The sequence below is a fragment of the Mustelus asterias genome, chromosome X (genome assembly GCF_964213995.1).
Source record: "Mustelus asterias chromosome X, sMusAst1.hap1.1, whole genome shotgun sequence".
In the NCBI taxonomy this organism is placed as follows: Eukaryota; Metazoa; Chordata; class Chondrichthyes; order Carcharhiniformes; family Triakidae; genus Mustelus; species Mustelus asterias.
The window spans coordinates 3,845,392-3,864,640 of NC_135834.1; the positions used below are offsets into that span (position 1 = coordinate 3,845,392).

Here is a 19,249-nt window from a genome sequence, read left to right on the forward strand (position 1 = left end):
ACTCCCTCACTCTCTCTCGCGCGTGCACTCCCTCACTCTCTCTCGCGCGTGCACTCCCTCACTCTCTCTCGCACACGTGCACACCCTCACTCTCTCTCGCGCGTGCACTCCCTCACTCTCTCTCGCGCGTGCACTCCCTCACTCTCTCTCGCGCGTGCACTCCCTCACTCTCTCTCGCACACGTGCACACCCTCACTCTCTCTCGCGCGTGCACTCCCTCACTCTCTCTCGCGTGCACACCCTCACTCTCTCTCACACGCGTGCACTCCCTCACTCTCTCGCGTGCACACCCTCACTCTCTCTCGCACGCGCGCACACCCTCACTCTCTCGCGTGCACTCCCTCACTCTCTCTCGCACGCGCGCACACCCTCACTCTCTCGCGTGCACACCCTCACTCTCTCTCACACGCGTGCACTCCCTCACTCTCTCGCGTGCACTCCCTCACTCTCTCGCGCACGCGCGCACACCCTCACTCTCTCTCGCACGCACACACCCTCACTCTCTCTCTCGCGTGCACTCCCTCACTCTCTCTCACACGCGTGCACTCCCTCACTCTCTCGCGTGCACACCCTCACTCTCTCTCGTGCACGCACTCCCTCACTCTCTCTCGCACGTGCACACCCTCACTCTCTCTCGTGCGCGCACTCCCTCACTCTCTCTCGTGCGTGCACACCCTCACTCTCTCTCACGCGCGCACACCCTCACCCTCTCGCACACGTGCACACCCTCACTCTCTCTCGCGCGTGCACTCCCTCACTCTCTCTCGCGCGTGCACTCCCTCACTCTCTCTCACACGTGCACTCCCTCACTCTCTCTCACACGTGCACTCCCTCACTCTCTCTTGCACGTGCACACCCTCACTCTCTCTCGTGCGTGCACACCCTCACTCTCTCTCACGCGCGCACACCCTCACCCTCTCGCACACGTGCACACCCTCACTCTCTCTCGCGCGTGCACACCCTCACTCTCTCTCGCGCGTGCACACCCTCACTCTCTCTCTCGCGTGCACTCCCTCACTCTCTCTCGCACGCGTGCACTCCCTCACTCTCTCACACGCGTGCACTCCCTCACTCTCTCGCGTGCACACCCTCACTCTCTCTCGCGCGTGCACTCCCTCACTCTCTCTCACACGCGTGCACTCCCTCACTCTCTCGCGTGCACTCCCTCACTCTCTCTCGCGCGTGCACACCCTCACTCTCTCTCACACGTGCACTCCCTCACTCTCTCGCACGCGCACACCCTCACTCTCTCTCGCATGCGTGCACTCCCTCACTCTCTCTCGCGCGTGCACACCCTCACTCTCTCACAGACGTGCACTCCCTCACTCTCTCGCGTGCACTCCCTCACTCTCTCTCGCGCGTGCACACCCTCACTCTCTCTCACACGTGCACTCCCTCACTCTCTCGCACGCGCACACCCTCACTCTCTCTCACACGTGCACACCCTCACTCTCTCTCGCACGTGCACTCCCTCACTCTCTCTCACACGTGCACTCCCTCACTCTCTCTCTCGCGCGTGCACACCCTCACTCTCTCTCACACGCGCACTCCCTCACTCTCTCTCTCGCGTGCACACCCTCACTCTCTCTCACATGTGCACACCCTCACTCTCTCTCACACGTGCACACCCTAACTCTCTCTCGCGCGTGCACTCCCTCACTCTCTCGCGTGCACTCCCTCACTCTCTCTCACACGTGCACTCCCTCACTCTCTCTCACATGTGCACACCCTCACTCTCTCTCGCGCGTGCACTCCCTCACTCTCTCTCTCGCATGCACTCCCTCACTCTCTCTCACACGTGCACACCCTCACTCTCTCTCGCACGCGTGCACTCCCTCACTCTCTCTCGTGCGCGCACACCCTCACTCTCTCTCACACGTGCACTCCCTCACTCTCTCGCGTGCACGCACACCCTCACTCTCTCTCGTGCACGCACACCCTCACTCTCTCTCACACGTGCACTCCCTCACTCTCTCTCGTGCACGCACACCCTCACTCTCTCGCGTGCACGCACACCCTCACTCTCTCTCGTGCACGCACACCCTCACTCTCTCTCGTGCACGCACTCCCTCACTCTCTCTCGCGTGTGCACACCCTCACTCTCTCTCGTGCGCACACCCTCACTCTCTCTCGTGCACGCACTCCCTCACTCTCTCTCGCGCGTGCACTCCCTCACTCTCTCTCGTGCGTGCACTCCCTCACTCTCTCTCGTGCGCGCACACCCTCACTCTCTCTCGTGCGCGCACACCCTCACTCTCTCTCACACGTGCACTCCCTCACTCTCTCTCGCGCGTGCACTCCCTCACTCTCTCTCGTGCGCGCACACCCTCACTCTCTCTCGTGCACGCACACCCTCACTCTCTCTCGCGCGTGCACTCCCTCACTCTCTCATGCGCGTGCACTCCCTCACTCTCTCTCGCGCGTGCACACCCTCACTCTCTCTCGCGCGTGCACACCCTCACTCTCTCTCGCGCGTGCACACCCTCACTCTCTCTCGCGCGTGCACACCCTCACTCTCTCTCGTGCGTGCACACCCTCACTCTCTCTCGCGCGTGCACTCCCTCACTCTCTCTCGCACTTGCACTCCCTCACTCTCTCATGCGCGTGCACTCCCTCACTCTCTCTCGCGCGTGCACACCCTCACTCTCTCTCGCGCGTGCAGACGCTCACTCTCTCTCGTGCGCGCACACCCTCACTCTCTCTCGCGCGTGCACTCCCTCACTCTCTCTCGCGCGTGCACTCCCTCACTCTCTCTCGCACACGTGCACACCCTCACTCTCTCATGCGCATGCACACCCTCACTCTCTCTCACGCGCGCACACCCTCACCCTCTCGCACACGTGCACACCCTCACTCTCTCTCACACGTGCACACCCTCACTCTTTCTCGCGCGTGCACACCCTCACTCTCTCTCGCACGTGCACACCCTCACTCTCTCTCACGCGTGCACACCCTCACTCTCTCTCACGCGCGCACACCCTCACACTCTCTCGCACGCGCACTCCCTCACTCTCTCTCGCGCGTGCACACCCTCACTCTCTCTCGCACGTGCACACCCTCACTCTCTCTCACGCGTGCACACCCTCACTCTCTCTCACGCGCGCACACCCTCACCCTCTCGCACACGTGCACACCCTCACCCTCTCGCACACGTGCACACCCTCACTCTCTCTCTCACGCGTGCACACCCTCACTCTCTCTCACACGCGCACACCCTCACCCTCTCGCACACGTGCACACCCTCACCCTCTCGCACACGTGCACACCCTCACTCTCTCTCACGCGCGCACACCCTCACTCTCTCGCACACGTGCACACCCTCACCCTCTCGCACACGTGCACACCCTCACTCTCTCTCGTGCGCACACCCTCACTCTCTCGCACACGTGCACACCCTCACTCTCTCTCGTGCGCACACCCTCACTCTCTCGCACACGTGCACACCCTCACCCTCTCGCACACGTGCACACCCTCACTCTCTCTCACACGCGCACACCCTCACTCTCTCGCACGCGTGCACACCCTCACCCTCTCGCACACGAGCACACCCTCACTCTCTCGCACACGTGCACACCCTCACTCTCTCGCACACGTGCACACCCTCACTCTCTCTCACACGCGCACACCCTCACTCTCTCTCACACGCGCACACCCTCACTCTCTCTCACACGTGCACACCCTCACTCTCTCGCACACGTGCACACCCTCACTCTCTCTCTCACGTGCACTCCCTCACTCTCTCTCTCGCGTGCACACCCTCACTCTCTCTCACGCGTGCACACCCTCACTCTCTCTCGCACACGTGCACACCCTCACTCTCTCTCACACGCGCACACCCTCACTCTCTCTCGCACGTGCACACCCTCACTCTCTCTCGCACACGCACACCCTCACTCTCTCGCACACCCTCACTCTCTCTCGCACGCGCACACCCTCACTCTCTCGCACACGTGCACACCCTCACTCTCTCTCGCACGTGCACACCCTCACTCTCTCTCACGTGCACACCCTCACTCTCTCTCTCACGTGCACGCCCTCACTCTCTCGCACACGCGTGCACACCCTCACCCTCTCGCACACGTGCACACCCTCACTCTCTCGCACACGTGCACACCCTCACTCTCTCTCGCACGTGCACACCCTCACTCTCTCTCGCACGCGCACACCCTCACGCTCTCTCACACGTGCACACCCTCACTCTCTCTCGCACGTGCAAACCCTCACTCTCTCGCACACGTGCACACCCTCACTCTCTCTCACACGTGCACACCCTCACTCTCTCTCACACGTGCACACCCTCACTCTCTCACACGTGCACACCCTCACTCTCTCTCACGCGCGCACACCCTCACTCTCTCACACGTGCACACCCTCACTCTCTCTCTCACGTGCACTCCCTCACCCTCTCGCACACGTGCACACCCTCACTCTCTCTCGCACACGTGCACACCCTCACTCTCTCTCACACGCGCACACCCTCACCCTCTCGCACACGTGCACTCCCCCACTCTCTCTCACACGTGCACACCCTCACACTCTCTCGCACGCGCACACCCTCACTCTCTCTCACACATGCACACCCTCACTCTCTCTCGCACGTGCACACCCTCACCCTCTCGCACACGTGCACTCCCTCACTCTCTCTCACACGTGCACACCCTCACTCTCTCTCGCACGCACACACCCTCACTCTCTCTCACACGCGCACACCCTCACTCTCTCTCACACGCGCACACCCTCACCCTCTCTCGCACGCGCACACCCTCACTCTCTCGCACACGCGCACACCCTCACCCTCTCTCGCACGCGCACACCCTCACTCTCTCTCACACGCGCACACCCTCACTCTCTCGCACACGTGCACACCCTCACTCTCTCGCACACGTGCACACCCTCACTCTCTCTCACACGCGCACACCCTCACTCTCTCTCGCACGCGCACACCCTCACTCTCTCTCACACGTGCACACCCTCACTGTCTCGCACACGTGCACACCCTCACTCTCTCTCACACGTGCACACCCTCACTCTCTCTCACACGAGCACACCCTCACTCTCTCTCACACGTGCACACCCTCACTCTCTCTCACACGTGCACACCCTCTCTCACACGTGCACACCCTCACTCTCTCTCACACGTGCACACCCTCACTCTCTCTCACACGCGCACACCCTCACTCTCTCGCACACGTGCACTCCCTCACTCTCTCGCACGCGTGCACACCCTCACTCTCTCTCGTACACACACACCCTCACTCTCTCGCGTGCGCACACACCCTCACTCTCTCGCACACGTGCACACCCTCACTCTCTCTTGCGCGTGCACACCCTCACTCTCTCTCGTACACACACACCCTCACTCTCTCGCGTGCGCACACACCCTCACTCTCTCGCGTGCGCACACACCCTCACTCTCTCTCGCGCGTGCACACCCTCACTCTCTCTCGTACACACACACCCTCACTCTCTCGCGTGCGTGCACACCCTCACTCTCTCTCGTACACACACACCCTCACTCTCTCGCGTGCGTGCACACCCTCACTCTCTCTCGCACGTGCACACCCTCACTCTCTCGTGTGCACGCACATCCTCACTCTCTCGCGTGCGCACACACCCTCACTCTCTCGCGTGCGCACACACCCTCACTCTCTCTCGTACACACACACCCTCACTCTCTCTCGCGCGTGCACACCCTCACTCTCTCTCGTACACACACACCCTCACTCTCTCGCGTGCGCACACACCCTCACTCTCTCGCATGCGCACACACCCTCACTCTCTCGCGCACGCACACCCTCACTCTCTCGCGTGCGCACACACCCTCACTCTCTCTCGCGCGTGCACACCCTCACTCTCTCGCGCGTGCACACCCTCACTCTCTCGCGTGCGCACACACCCTCACTCTCTCTCGCGCGTGCACACCCTCACTCTCTCGCGTGCGCGCACACCCTCACTCTCTCGTGTGCGAGCACACCCTCACTCTCTCTCGTACACACACACCCTCACTCTCTCTCGCACGTGCACACCCTCACTCTCTCGCGTGCGCACACACCCTCACTCTCTCGCGTGCGCACACACCCTCACTCTCTCGCGCGTGCACACCCTCACCCTCTCGCACACGTGCACACCCTCACTCTCTCGCACACGTGCACACCCTCACTCTCTCTCGCACGTGCACACCCTCACTCTCTCTCGCACGCGCACACCCTCACGCTCTCTCACACGTGCACACCCTCACTCTCTCTCGCACGTGCAAACCCTCACTCTCTCGCACACGTGCACACCCTCACTCTCTCTCACACGTGCACACCCTCACTCTCTCTCACACGTGCACACCCTCACTCTCTCACACGTGCACACCCTCACTCTCTCTCACGCGCGCACACCCTCACTCTCTCACACGTGCACACCCTCACTCTCTCTCTCACGTGCACTCCCTCACCCTCTCGCACACGTGCACACCCTCACTCTCTCTCGCATACGTGCACACCCTCACTCTCTCTCACACGCGCACACCCTCACCCTCTCGCACACGTGCACTCCCCCACTCTCTCTCACACGTGCACACCCTCACACTCTCTCACACGTGCACACCCTCACTCTCTCTCACACGTGCACACCCTCACTCTCTCTCACACGCGCACACCCTCACTCTCTCGCACACGTGCACTCCCTCACTCTCTCGCACGCGTGCACACCCTCACTCTCTCTCGTACACACACACCCTCACTCTCTCGCGTGCGCACACACCCTCACTCTCTCGCACACGTGCACACCCTCACTCTCTCTCACACGTGCACACCCTCACTCTCTCTTGCGCGTGCACACCCTCACTCTCTCTCGTACACACACACCCTCACTCTCTCGCGTGCGCACACACCCTCACTCTCTCGCGTGCGCACACACCCTCACTCTCTCTCGCGCGTGCACACCCTCACTCTCTCTCGTACACACACACCCTCACTCTCTCGCGTGCGTGCACACCCTCACTCTCTCTCGTACACACACACCCTCACTCTCTCGCGTGCGTGCACACCCTCACTCTCTCTCGCACGTGCACACCCTCACTCTCTCGTGTGCACGCACATCCTCACTCTCTCGCGTGCGCACACACCCTCACTCTCTCGCGTGCGCACACACCCTCACTCTCTCTCGTACACACACACCCTCACTCTCTCTCGCGCGTGCACACCCTCACTCTCTCTCGTACACACACACCCTCACTCTCTCGCGTGCGCACACACCCTCACTCTCTCGCATGCGCACACACCCTCACTCTCTCGCGCACGCACACCCTCACTCTCTCGCGTGCGCACACACCCTCACTCTCTCTCGCGCGTGCACACCCTCACTCTCTCGCGCGTGCACACCCTCACTCTCTCGCGTGCGCACACACCCTCACTCTCTCTCGCGCGTGCACACCCTCACTCTCTCGCGTGCGCGCACACCCTCACTCTCTCGTGTGCGAGCACACCCTCACTCTCTCTCGTACACACACACCCTCACTCTCTCTCGCACGTGCACACCCTCACTCTCTCGCGTGCGCACACACCCTCACTCTCTCGCGTGCGCACACACCCTCACTCTCTCGCGCGTGCACACCCTCACTCTCTCGCGTGCACGCACACCCTCACTCTCTCGCGTGCGCACACACCCTCACTCTCTCTCGCGCGTGCACACCCTCACTCTCTCGCGTGCGCACACACCCTCACTCTCTCGCGTGCGCACACACCCTCACTCTCTCGCGTGCGCACACACCCTCACTCTCTCTCGTACACACACACCCTCACTCTCTCGCGTGCGCGCACACTCTCACTCTCTCTCGTACACACACACCCTCACTCTCTCGTGTGCGCGCACACTCTCACTCTCTCTCGTACACGCACACCCTCACTCTCTCTCGCGCATGCACACCCTCACTCTCTCTCGCGCATGCACACCCTCACTCTCTCGCGCGCGCGCACACCCTCACTCTCTCACACGAGCACACCTTCACACTCTCTCATGCGCGCGACCTACCATATATTAAGCATATCTTTCTCTACACCCTATCTGTAACTGTAACACTATATTCCGCACCCTCTCCTTTCCTCCTCCCCTATGTACTCTATGAACAGTATGCTTTGTCTGTATAGCGCGCAAGTAACAATACTTTTCACTGTATCCCAATACACGTGACAATAATAAATCAAATCTACTCAAAATTTCACAAACACACACATGTTCTTTTCATGCTTCGATCTTACATTTTCTCTTCCCCTCCATGCCCCTGCCCCCGACTGTCAAAGGCACTAACTCTGACCGGGGTTTGTGTTCTGCAGGCACGTACAACTTTCTGGTGAGAGTTACTGGCCATTCTTGCTGCCTGTGTGATAGCAGTGTGGGCTATCTGTCAGGGAGGGTGGAGGGGTCAGATCTCTTCGATGTCTTCACTCTTGTCCATTATCAGTGGTCCTGCACTCATTGGCAGCTGAGGATTGGTGGAGGATATCAGTTACTGGCACAGATAGAGCTTTCTCTTTCTAATCACCAGCCCGGGAAGGGAGAAGCCAATTCCTTGCTCCCAGTGTTGACCTATTGCACAATACTTTAAAGATTCCTTCGTTACCTGAACAACAACTTCTTATAAACAGCCTTCACCAAACTCTGGGAACCTCTCCACTTTCTTCACCATCGAGCCAGTAAGTCCCACCCAGTCAGATATTTGGAAATCATTGTGTGCTGTCATTCAGGGAGTTGTGGGGGAGGGAGGGAATGGGGGAGACGTCTGGATCAGGCAGTAATGGTCACAGTCTGTTCCCGTCTGATTGCTACGAACGAGGCCTTGATCCGCATTGTGCTGACTCAGCTGATCCCCACTGAAGATTACACCTGACACTCTGTCTGTGGCCGCAGAGCCCACCATCCACAAGAGGCACTGCAACAGCTCCATAAGAACAAAGGAAATAGGAACAGGAGTAGGCCATTCGGCCCATCGTGCCAACTAATGGCCAATCCCCCTAACCTACACATCTTTGGACACTAAGGGGCAATTTAGCATGGCCAATCCACCTAACCTACACATCTTTGGACACTAAGGGGCAATTTAGCATGGCCAATCCACCTAACCTACACATCTTTGGACACTAAGGGGCAATTTAGCATGGCCAATCCACCTAACCTACACATCTTTGGACACTAAGGGGCAATTTAGCATGGCCAATCCACCTAACCTAAACATCTTCGGACGCTAAGGGGCAATTTAGCATGGCCAATCCACCTAACCTGCACATCTTTGGACACTAAGGGGCAATTTAGCATGGCCAATCCCCCTAACCTGCACATCTTTGGACACTAAGGGGCATCGCTGGCTACGCCAGTATTTGTTGCCCATCCCTAATTGCCCCTTGATAAGGTGGTGGTGAGTCACTTTCCTGAACCATTGCAGTCCAAGTTGTGTAGGTACACCCACAGTGCTGTTAGGGAGGGAGTTCCAGGATTGTGATTGGACATCAGTCAGTCCATGTGGTGTAGGTACACCCACAGTGCTGTTAGGGAGGGAGCTCCAGGATTGTTATTGGACATCAGTCAGTCCATGTGGTGTAGGTGCACCCACAGTGCTGTTAGAGAGGGAGTTCCAGGATTGTTATTGGACATCAGTCAGTCCATGTGGTGTAGGTGCACCCACAGTGCTGTTAGGGAGGGAGTTCCAGGATTGTTATTGGACATCAGTCAGTCCGTGTGGTGTAGGTACAACCACAGTGGTGTTAGGGAGGGAGTTCCAGGATTGTTATTGGACATCAGTCAGTCCATGTGGTGTAGGTGCACCCGCAGTGCTGTTAGGGAGGGAGTTCCAGGATTGTTATTGGACATCAGTCAGTCCATGTGGTGTAGGTACACCCACAGTGCTGTTAGGGAGGGAGTTCCAGGATTTTGACCCAGTGACAGTGAAGGAACAGTGATATATTTCCAAGTCAGGATGGTGAGTGACTTGGAGGGGAATCTCCAGGTGATGGTGTTCCCAGGTTTCTGCTTCCCTTGTCCTTCTAGATGGAAGTGGTTGTGTGTTTGGAAGGTGCTGCCTAAGGAGCCTTGGTGAGTTGCTGCAGTGCATCTTGTAGATGGTACACACTGCTGCTACTGAGCGTCGGTGGTGGAGGGAGTGGGTGTTTGTGGATGGGGGGCCAATCAAGCGGGGCTGCTTTGTCCTGGATGGTGTCGAGCTTCTGGAGTGTTGTTGGAGCTGCCCCCATCCAGGCAAGTGGGGAGTATTCCATCACACTCCTGACTTGTGCCTTGTAGATGGTGGACAGGCTTTGGGGAGTCAGGAGGTGAGTTACTCACCGCAGGATTCCCAGCCTCTGACCTGCTCTGGTAGCCACAGGCCGGAATTCTACTGCCCTGCCCGCCATGGGAATCGGAGCGGGCGAGGGGCGGACACTGGGAAGGTTTGTTGACCTCGGGCAGGATTGTTCAGTCTCGGGTCGAACGCACCCGCAATGAATTTGTAACAGCGGAATAGACGGAGTGTCTCGCTCGGCCATTTCAGAGGGCAGTTCGTAAGATATTGGAGCAGAATTATAGGCCATTCAGCCCACCGAGTCCACTCCGCCATTCGATCCTGGCTGATATGTTCCTCATCCCCATTTTCCTTCCTTCTCCCCGTAACCTTTCAACCCATTAAAAATCTGTCCTCCTTAAATTTACTCACTGTCCCAGCATCCACCGCACTTTAGGGAAGCGAATTTGGGGTCGCCGGAAATGGGCGAGAGGCTGGTTAATAGAACAAAGAACAAAGAACAATACAGCACAGGAACAGGCCCTTCGGCCCTCCAAGCCCGCGCCGCTCATGTGCCCAACTAGACCATTCTTTTGTATCCCTCTATTCCCAGTCTGTTCATGTGGCTATCTAGATAAGTCTTAAACGATCCCAGTGTGTCCGCCTCAATCACCTTGCCTGGCAGCGCATTCCAGGCCCCCACCACCCTCTGTGTAAAATACGTCCCCCTGACATCTGTGTTGAACCTTGTCCCCCTCACCTTGAACCCGTGACCCCTTGTGTTCGTCACCTCCGACCTGGGAAAAAGCTTCCCACTGTTCACCCTATCTATGCCCTTCATAATTTTATACACCTCTATTAGGTCTCCCCTCATCCTCCGTCTTTCCAGGGAGAACAACCCCAGTTTACCCAATCTCTCCTCATAACCAAGCCCCTCCATACCAGGCAACATCCTGGTAAACCTTCTCTGTACTCTCTCCAAAGCCTCCACATCCTCCTGGTAGTGTGGTGACCAGAACTGGACGCAGTATTCCAAATGCGGCCTAACCATTGTTCTATACAGCTGCAACATCACATGCCAACTTTTATATTCTATGCTTCATCCAATAAAGGCAAGCATGCCATATGCCTTCTTCACCACCCTCTCCACCTGTGCTGCCACCTTTTAGGATCTGTGGACTTGTACACCCAGGTCCCTCTGTGTGTCTATACTCCTGATGGTTCTGCCATTTATTGTATAGCTCCCCCTTACATTAGATCTACCGAAATGCATCACTTCGCATTTATCTAGATTAAATTCCATCTGCCATTTCTCCGCCCAATGTTCCAGCCTATCTATATCCTGCTGTATTCTCTGACAATGTTCATCACTGTCCGCAACTCCAGCAATCTTCGTGTCGTCCGCAAACTTACTGATCACACCAGTTACATCTTCCTCCAAATCATTTATATATATCACAAACAGCAGAGGTCCCAGTACAGAGCCCTGCGGAACACCACTAGTCACAGACCTCCAACCGGAAAAAGACCCCTCCACTGTTACCCTCTGTCTTCTATGGCTAAGCCAGTTCTCCACCCATCTAGCTAGCTCACCTTTTATCCCGTGAGATTTACCCTTTTGCACCAGCCTGCCATGAGGGATGTCAGTCTGGCACCTGGATATTTCCCACCAGGCACCTGGGCAATGCCCACCGGGCAGTGCCAGGGGTGGGGCTAATGGGGAAGGGGCTGCAGGGGTGGGGCCAATGGGGGAGCGGCTAATGTGGGGAGGGGCCAATGGGGCGAGGGGGCCCTGCTGCCCCTCTGCAGCGATTGGTGTGGGAGGGGCGTCCGCAATCGGTGGGGGGAGGGTGGCGAGTCCGCGATTGGTCTGGGTGGCGGGGGAGGGGGGGGGGGGGTCAGCGGGGGCTATATCTCGGGCTGCGGGCCCCCACGATTGCAGGGGGGGGCGGGGGGGAGAGCTGCTTCAGGTTGCCTGCAGCAGCAGGGGCCTGACTACTCTCTCTCTGTCTGTCAGGCCCCTGCTACTGTTAATGCGCATGTGCAGCATCAGAGGTCCGCACATGCGCACTAGCTCCCTCTGCAGGCTTTTGGGTGCGTTAAGCCCTGCCCTCGGCTTCTGCAGCGCAGATCTGATGCGCTCACAATGCGTGTGACACTCCAGTGCATGTGAGAGACACTGCTTACCAGCCGGTTCCTTCTTCTCCTGGTTGACGGCCGTCATATCGTGGTCCTGCTGACACTCGGAACTTCCTGAAAAGAATGGAAAAGGAACAGGCATGACTGCTGACTGGGGTCATTCGGATCTCTCAATGGCAGCTTGGAGAAGCAGCAGAAAAAGCCGTAATCTCCCACCGGGAAATTTACAATTGACATCAATGACTTCGATGAGGGGAGTGAAGGTATGGAAGCTGAATTGACAGAGGACACAGTGATAGGTGGGAAAGTATGCTGTGTAGAGGACATAAGGAGGTTGCAGACAGATATCGAGAGATAGAGTGAGCGGGCAAGAATCTGGCAGATGGAGATTAATATAGAACATAGAACAGTACAGCACAGAACAGGCCCTTTGGCCCACGATGTTGTGCCGAGCTTTATCTGAAACCAAGATCAAGCTATCCCACTCCCTATCATCCTGGTGTGCTCCATGTGCCTATCCAATAACCGCTTAAATGTTCCTAAAGTGTCTGACTCCACTATCACTGCAGGCAGTCCATTCCACACCCCAACCACTCTCTGCGTAAAGAACCTACCTCTGATATCCTTCATGTACCTCCCACCACGAACCCTATAGTTATGTCCCCTTGTAATAGTAATGTGGGAAAATGTGAAGTTCATCACTTTAGCAGGAAGAATTAAAAACCAGAGCATTACTTAAACGGAGAATAGCTGCAGAATTCCGAGGAGCAGAGGGATCTGGGCGTTCCAGTGCATAGGTCACAAAAATGTCACTCTGCAGGTACAGCAGGTGATTGAGACGGCGAATGGAATGCTATCTTAACCATAAGAACAAGAACAAAGAACAATACAGCACAGGAACAGGCCCTTCGGCCCTCCAAGCCCGTGCCGCTCCCTGGTCCAAACTAGACCATTCTTTTGTATCCCTCCATTCCCACTCCGTTCATGTGGCTGTCTAGATAAGTCTTAAACGTTCCCAGTGTGTCTGCCTCCACCAACTTGCCTGGCAGCGCATTCCAGGCCCCCACCACCCTCTGTGTAAAATATGTCCTTCTGATATCTGTGTTAAACCTCCCCCCCTTCACCTTGAACCTATGACCCCTCGTGAACGTCACCACCGACCCGGGGAAAAGCTTCCCACCGTTCACCCTATCTATGCCTTTCATAATTTTATACACCTCTATTAAGTCACCCCTCATCCTCCGTCTTTCCAGGGAGAACAACCCCAGTTTACCCAATCTCTCCTCATAACTAAGCTCCTCCATACCAGGTAACATCCTGGTAAACCTCCTCTGTACTCTCTCCAAAGCCTCCACGTCCTTCTGGTAGTGTGGCGACCAGAACTGGACGCAGTATTCCAAATGCGGCCGAACCAACGTTCTATACATCTGCAACATCAGACCCCAACTTTTATACTCTATGCCCCGTCCTATAAAGGCAAGCATGCCATATGCCTTCTTCACCAGCTTCTCCACCTGTGACGTCACCTTCAAGGATCTGTGGACTTGCACACCCAGGTCCCTCTGCGTATCTACACCCTTTATGGTTCTGCCATTTATCGTATAGCTCCTCCCTACATTATTTCTACCAAAATGCATCACTTCACATTTATCGGGATTGAACTCCATCTGCCATTTCTTTGCCCAAATTTCCAGCCTATCTATATCCATCTGTAGCTTCTGACAATGTTCCTCACTATCTGCAAGTCCTGCCAATTTTGTGTCGTCCGCAAAATTGGCAGGACTTGCAGATAGTGAGGATAGTAAGTAGTCTCACAACACCACAGCATCACAGGGCGGCACGGTAGCACAGTGGTTAGCACTGCTGCTTCACAGCTCCAGGGTCCCGGGTTCGATTCCCGGCTCGGGTCACTGTCTGTGTGGAGTTTGCACATTCTCCTCGTGTCTGCGTGGGTTTCCTCCGGGTGCTCCGGTTTCCTCCCACAGTCCAAAAGATGTGCGGGTTAGGTTGATTGGCCAGGTTAAAAATAAATTGCCCCTTAGAGTTCTGAGATGCGTAGGTTAGTGGGATTAGCGGGTAAATATGTGTGGGTAGGGCCTGGGTGGGATTGTGGTCGGTGCAGACTTGATGGGCCGAATGGCCTCCTTCTGCACTGTAGGGTTTCTATGATTTCTATGACCAGGTTAAAGTCCAATAGGTTTATTTGGTAGCACTAGCTTTCGGAGCTACATCAGGTGGGTACCATAAGGATGTTATACTTCAGTTAGTAAGAAGTTTAACAACACCAGGTTAAGTCCAACAGGTTTATTTGGTAGCAAAAGCCACACAAGCTTTCGGAGCTCTAAGCCCCTTCTTCAGGTGAGTGGGAATTCTGTTCACAAACAGAACTTATAAAGACACAGACTCAATTTACATGAATAATGGTTGGAATGCGAATACTTACAACTAATCCAGTCTTTAAGAAACAAAACAATGTGAGTGGAGAGAGCATCAAGACAGGCTAAAAAGATGTGTATTGTCTCCAGACAAGACAGCCAGTGAAACTCTGCAGGTCCACGCAACTGTGCGGGTTTGTGAACAGAATTCCCACTCACCTGAAGAAGGGGCTCAGAGCCTCGAAAGCTTGTGTGGCTTTTGCTACCAAATAAACCTGTTGGACTTTAACCTGGTGTTGTTAAACTTCTTACTGTGTTTACCCCAGTCCAACGCCGGCATCTCCACATCATACTTCAGTTATACAGTGCATTGGTGAGACCACATCTTGAATACTGTGTATAGATTTGGTCTCCTTACTTCGGGAAGGGTTTATTTATTTATCAGTGTCACAAGTAGGCTTACATTAACACTGCAATGAAATTACTGTGAAAATCCCCGACAACCACACTCCTGTTCGGGTACACTGAGGGAGAATTTAGCACGGCCAATCCACCCTAACCAGCACATCTTTCGGACTGTGGGAGGAAACCGGAGCACCCGGAGGAAACCCAAGGAGACACGGGGAGAACGTGCAGACTCCGCACAGACAGTGACCCAAGCCGGGAATCGAACCCGGGTCCATGGCTCTGTGAGGCAGCAGCGCTAACCACTGTGCTACCCGTAAATGTATTGGAGGCCGTTTAAAGGAGGTTTACGATATTGATACCTGGGAATAAGCGGGTTGTCTTACGAGGAAAAGCTGGGCTTGTTTCCACTGGGGTTTAGAAGAGTGAGGGGGGAGGAGGAGACCAGATTGAAGTATCTAAGATCCTGAATAGTATCAACAGGGTGAATGTGGGAAGGATGTTTTCCTCTTGTGGGGGAGTCTGGAACTCGGGGGCACTGGTTTAAAATTAAGGAATTTAGGACAGAGATGAGGAGAATTTTTTTCTCTCAGAGGGTTGTGCCAGTTTGGAATTCTCTGCCTCAGAAGACGGTGGAGGGGTGCTTAAAGAATATTGAAAAGGCAGAGGTAGATAGATTCTTGTTAGACAAGGGGATCAAAGGTCAGTTGGGGTCAGTGGGAATAGGCAGTTTAGTTGGCCTCCTGTCCCGTTACACCTCAGTTAGGTGGACAGGCGATACTAAATTGCCCCTTAGTGACCAGAGGGGCAGCGCAGTGGCACAGTGGTTAGCACTGCTGCCTCACAGCGCCAGGGACCTGGGTTCGATTCCCGGTTTGGATCTGTGTGGAGTTTGCACATTCTCCCCGTTACTCCTCGGTAACGAGGCTGGGGCAGTCTCTCAAGTTGATGGAAGTGACCCCGATTCGAGCAAGAAAGTAACTCCTTTCGCCAATTACAATTTGCAGACGTTCGCTGTGGCCTTGGATATACCAGAGGTATGGGGGTTAGGTTTCCGAGGTAACGGGGTAGGAACCTTAGGTGTAATGAGCCAATGATCACCTATTCCTGTTGCATTATTGGCTAAAGTAAGAATGTGTAATATTGTAATTGGACCCTCCAGCTTGAGAGACATTATCTGGGTGGAATATTGAAGTGTTCAGGACAGTATATCAATTCTAAAAAGTTAAAGTTTATTTATTAGTGTCACAAGTAGGCTTACATTAACACTGCAATGAAGCAGGATTAGGCTATTGAGTTGGACGATCAGCTATGATTGTGATGAATGGGGGAGCAGGATCGAAGGGCCGAATGGCCTCCTCCTGCTCCTATCTTCCACGTTTCTATGTTAAGGGAGAGATGGTAGACGGTGTTCATTGGCAATTCTCTCTCCAGATGAATGCATTAGCAAATAAATTCCTTTGCATTCTTTAACTGCAGGCAGATTTTCAGAGGCAATTCTCTGCATTGGTTGAGTTGGACCAACTGAGTACAAGACACTCCCGTGGAACACCTCCGAAAATTCCTCTCACACAGGCACAGCCCATTCCTGATACCCCGACTGTGTCCTGACAGCTCGCCGACTCATGGGACCCCGCCCGGGTAACTCACCGCCCGCCCCCCCCCCCCCACCCACCGCCCCACCGCCCCCCGCGCCACCCTCCACCCCCCCCCCCACCCACCGCCCCACCGCCCCCCGCGCCACCCTCCACCCCCAGTGCTGAGCCTTTTGTTTTCACTGCCCCACCTTCTGGCCAGCACCCCCCACTAAGGAAGGACGAACCCTCAGTGATACGGACAGGAACCCAGGGGGGAGGACGCGGGAAGTGTTGCCTGCAGACCAGCCTTCACAACTCCCTTTCAGACAAGGGGCGCCCGCCATAAAGGGAAGGCCAGGGCTGTGAATGAGCCCTCCCGCTCCTTGTCCCTGAAATGCTGATTCCGGGACCCCCACCATCTCATCTGTGTCCCCTGTGTCCCCCTGAGCAGTGAGCATCCCGGAGGGTGCTGGTCTCCTGAGCGCTCACCTCTGAACTCCCCCTCAGAGTGAAAGTGCCAGCTTCACTTCTCTGTAGCGCCGTTGTGAATGGTGCCAGCCGAACGTCACGCGGGTGCCCCCCCCTATTCCGGTGAAGGGGGGTGGAATTCGCAGAGAGAGTGCCCGCTAGTGACATGTTACTGTATTGAAATGGGCTTCCTGGGGGTTCCACAGCGTCTCTCGCCACCCTGCCAGCGAGGGGGCTGGGAGGATACTCGCTGAATCTGTCCGAATTTCCCGGGTGCTGCGCCGATCCCACGCAGAGAGTGTGGAGCCCAAAAACCAGCCCCACTGACAGCAGAACAGAAGAATAGAGGGAAAAGGAGGGAGCAGAAAGCAGAGACAACGTGATGAAGCGATGGAGAGAGAGAGCGAGACTGTCCCAGAGAGAGAGAGAGACTGTCCCAGAGAGAGAGAGAGAGACTGTCCCAGAGAGAGAGAGCGAGAGAGCGAAACTGTCCCAGAGAGAGAGCGAAACTGTCCCAGAGAGAGAGAGAGAGACTGTCCCAGAGAGAGAGAGAGAGAGAGAGACTGTCCCAGAGAGAGAGAGAGAGTGAGAGGGAGAGACTGTCCCAGAGAGAGAGAGAGAGACTGTCACAGAGAGAGAGAGAGAGACTGTCCCAGAGAGAGAGAGGGAGAGAGAGAGAGACTGTCCCAGAGAGAGAGAGAGAGAGAGACTGTCCCAGAGAGAGAGAGACTGTCCCATAGAGAGAGAGAGAGAGAGAGAGACTGTCCCAGAGAGAGAGAGAGAGAGACAGAGAGACTGTCCCAGAGAGAGAGAGAGAGAGACTGTCACAGAGAGAGAGAGAGAGAGAGAGACTGTCCCAGAGAGAGAGAGAGACTGTCACAGAGAGAGAGAGAGAGAGAGAGACTGTCCCAGAGAGAGAGAGAGACGGTCCCAGAGAGTGAGAGAGAGAGACTGTCCCAGAGGGGGAGAGAGAGAGAGACTGTCCCAGAGGGAGAGAGGGAGGCTGTCCCAGAGAGAGAGAGAGAGAGTGAGACTGTCCCAGAGGGAGAGAAGGAGGCTGGGGATGGAGGGAGATTGATTTGGTAGTTAGTTGGAGTGCCTCTATCTTTGCAGATTGATGAGGATGAGTTTTACCTGTCAGTTCCTGTTTGTCCTTCAGTGCCATGCTGCAAGGAACCTGTTGTAACTGTGACTTCTCTGAAACAGCTTGTTCTCTGGAATGGATGTAAGCAAACATTCGATCAGATCCCAGAGATGGGGAGGGCAGTGCGCGCAGAGGGCGAGGATAAATCAAAGCTTTCCCGATTCAACTTTGTTTGATTGGAAAGGAAACTCGCCAGCTGAAGGCAGCCAGTGAAGTGAAGTCAGATCATGGTCAGAGTGCAGGTGGGGGAGGCAGTGAACTGACTGCACCGTCTAAGATTGCAAAGCTGCTGGCCAGCCCTTTGAGATTAACCTTGACACTTTCACAGCCTGTGGCAAAACAGCTCCATGAATAAAGCATTGGAAAGCACAGTGGACATATTAGGTATGGCTGGCATGGTGCCAAGGCACACTCGTGCCAAGTTGCACTGTGGCATAGTGGGGCCAGGTGCACTCCAACCCCCCCCCACCCCCCCCCTCCCCGCCTCCCCCCGGGGTCTTTCTCAGCCCCATCAACCCACACAGGTGATGCCCAACAGATTATCTTTATTCAAATGTGGCACATGGACGTCTCTGCCAAGGCCAGTGCTTATTGCCCATGCCTACTGCCCATTGAGAAGGTGGGAGATACAACACACACACACTCTCTCTCTCACACACTCTCTCTCACACACTCTCTCTCACACGCACACTCTCACACGCACACTCTCTCTCACACACACACTCTCTCACACACACTCTCTCTCACACACACACACTCTCTGTCTCACACACTCTCTCTCACACACTCTCTCTCACACACACACTCTCTCTCACACACACACTCTCTCTCACACGCACACTCTCTCTCACACGCACACTCTCTCTCACACGCACACTCTCTC

General features: G+C 55.8%; 1 protein-coding gene across 2 annotated transcripts in view; it reads right to left on the reverse strand.

Annotated features, from left to right (window-relative positions):
• The window catches only part of LOC144481887 (natural resistance-associated macrophage protein 2-like), a 127,360-nt gene that overhangs the window by 67,254 nt on the left and 40,857 nt on the right, over nucleotides 1-19,249 (reverse strand). For both annotated transcript variants that reach the window (XM_078201045.1, XM_078201044.1), the window contains exons 2-3: nucleotides 18,357-18,436; nucleotides 12,446-12,511 (exon numbers count right to left, since the gene is read on the reverse strand). In XM_078201045.1, coding sequence (XP_078057171.1) covers nucleotides 12,446-12,511; nucleotides 18,357-18,387 — 97 coding nt within the window. In that variant the 5' untranslated portion in view covers nucleotides 18,388-18,436. The remainder of the gene's footprint in view (nucleotides 1-12,445; nucleotides 12,512-18,356; nucleotides 18,437-19,249) is intronic.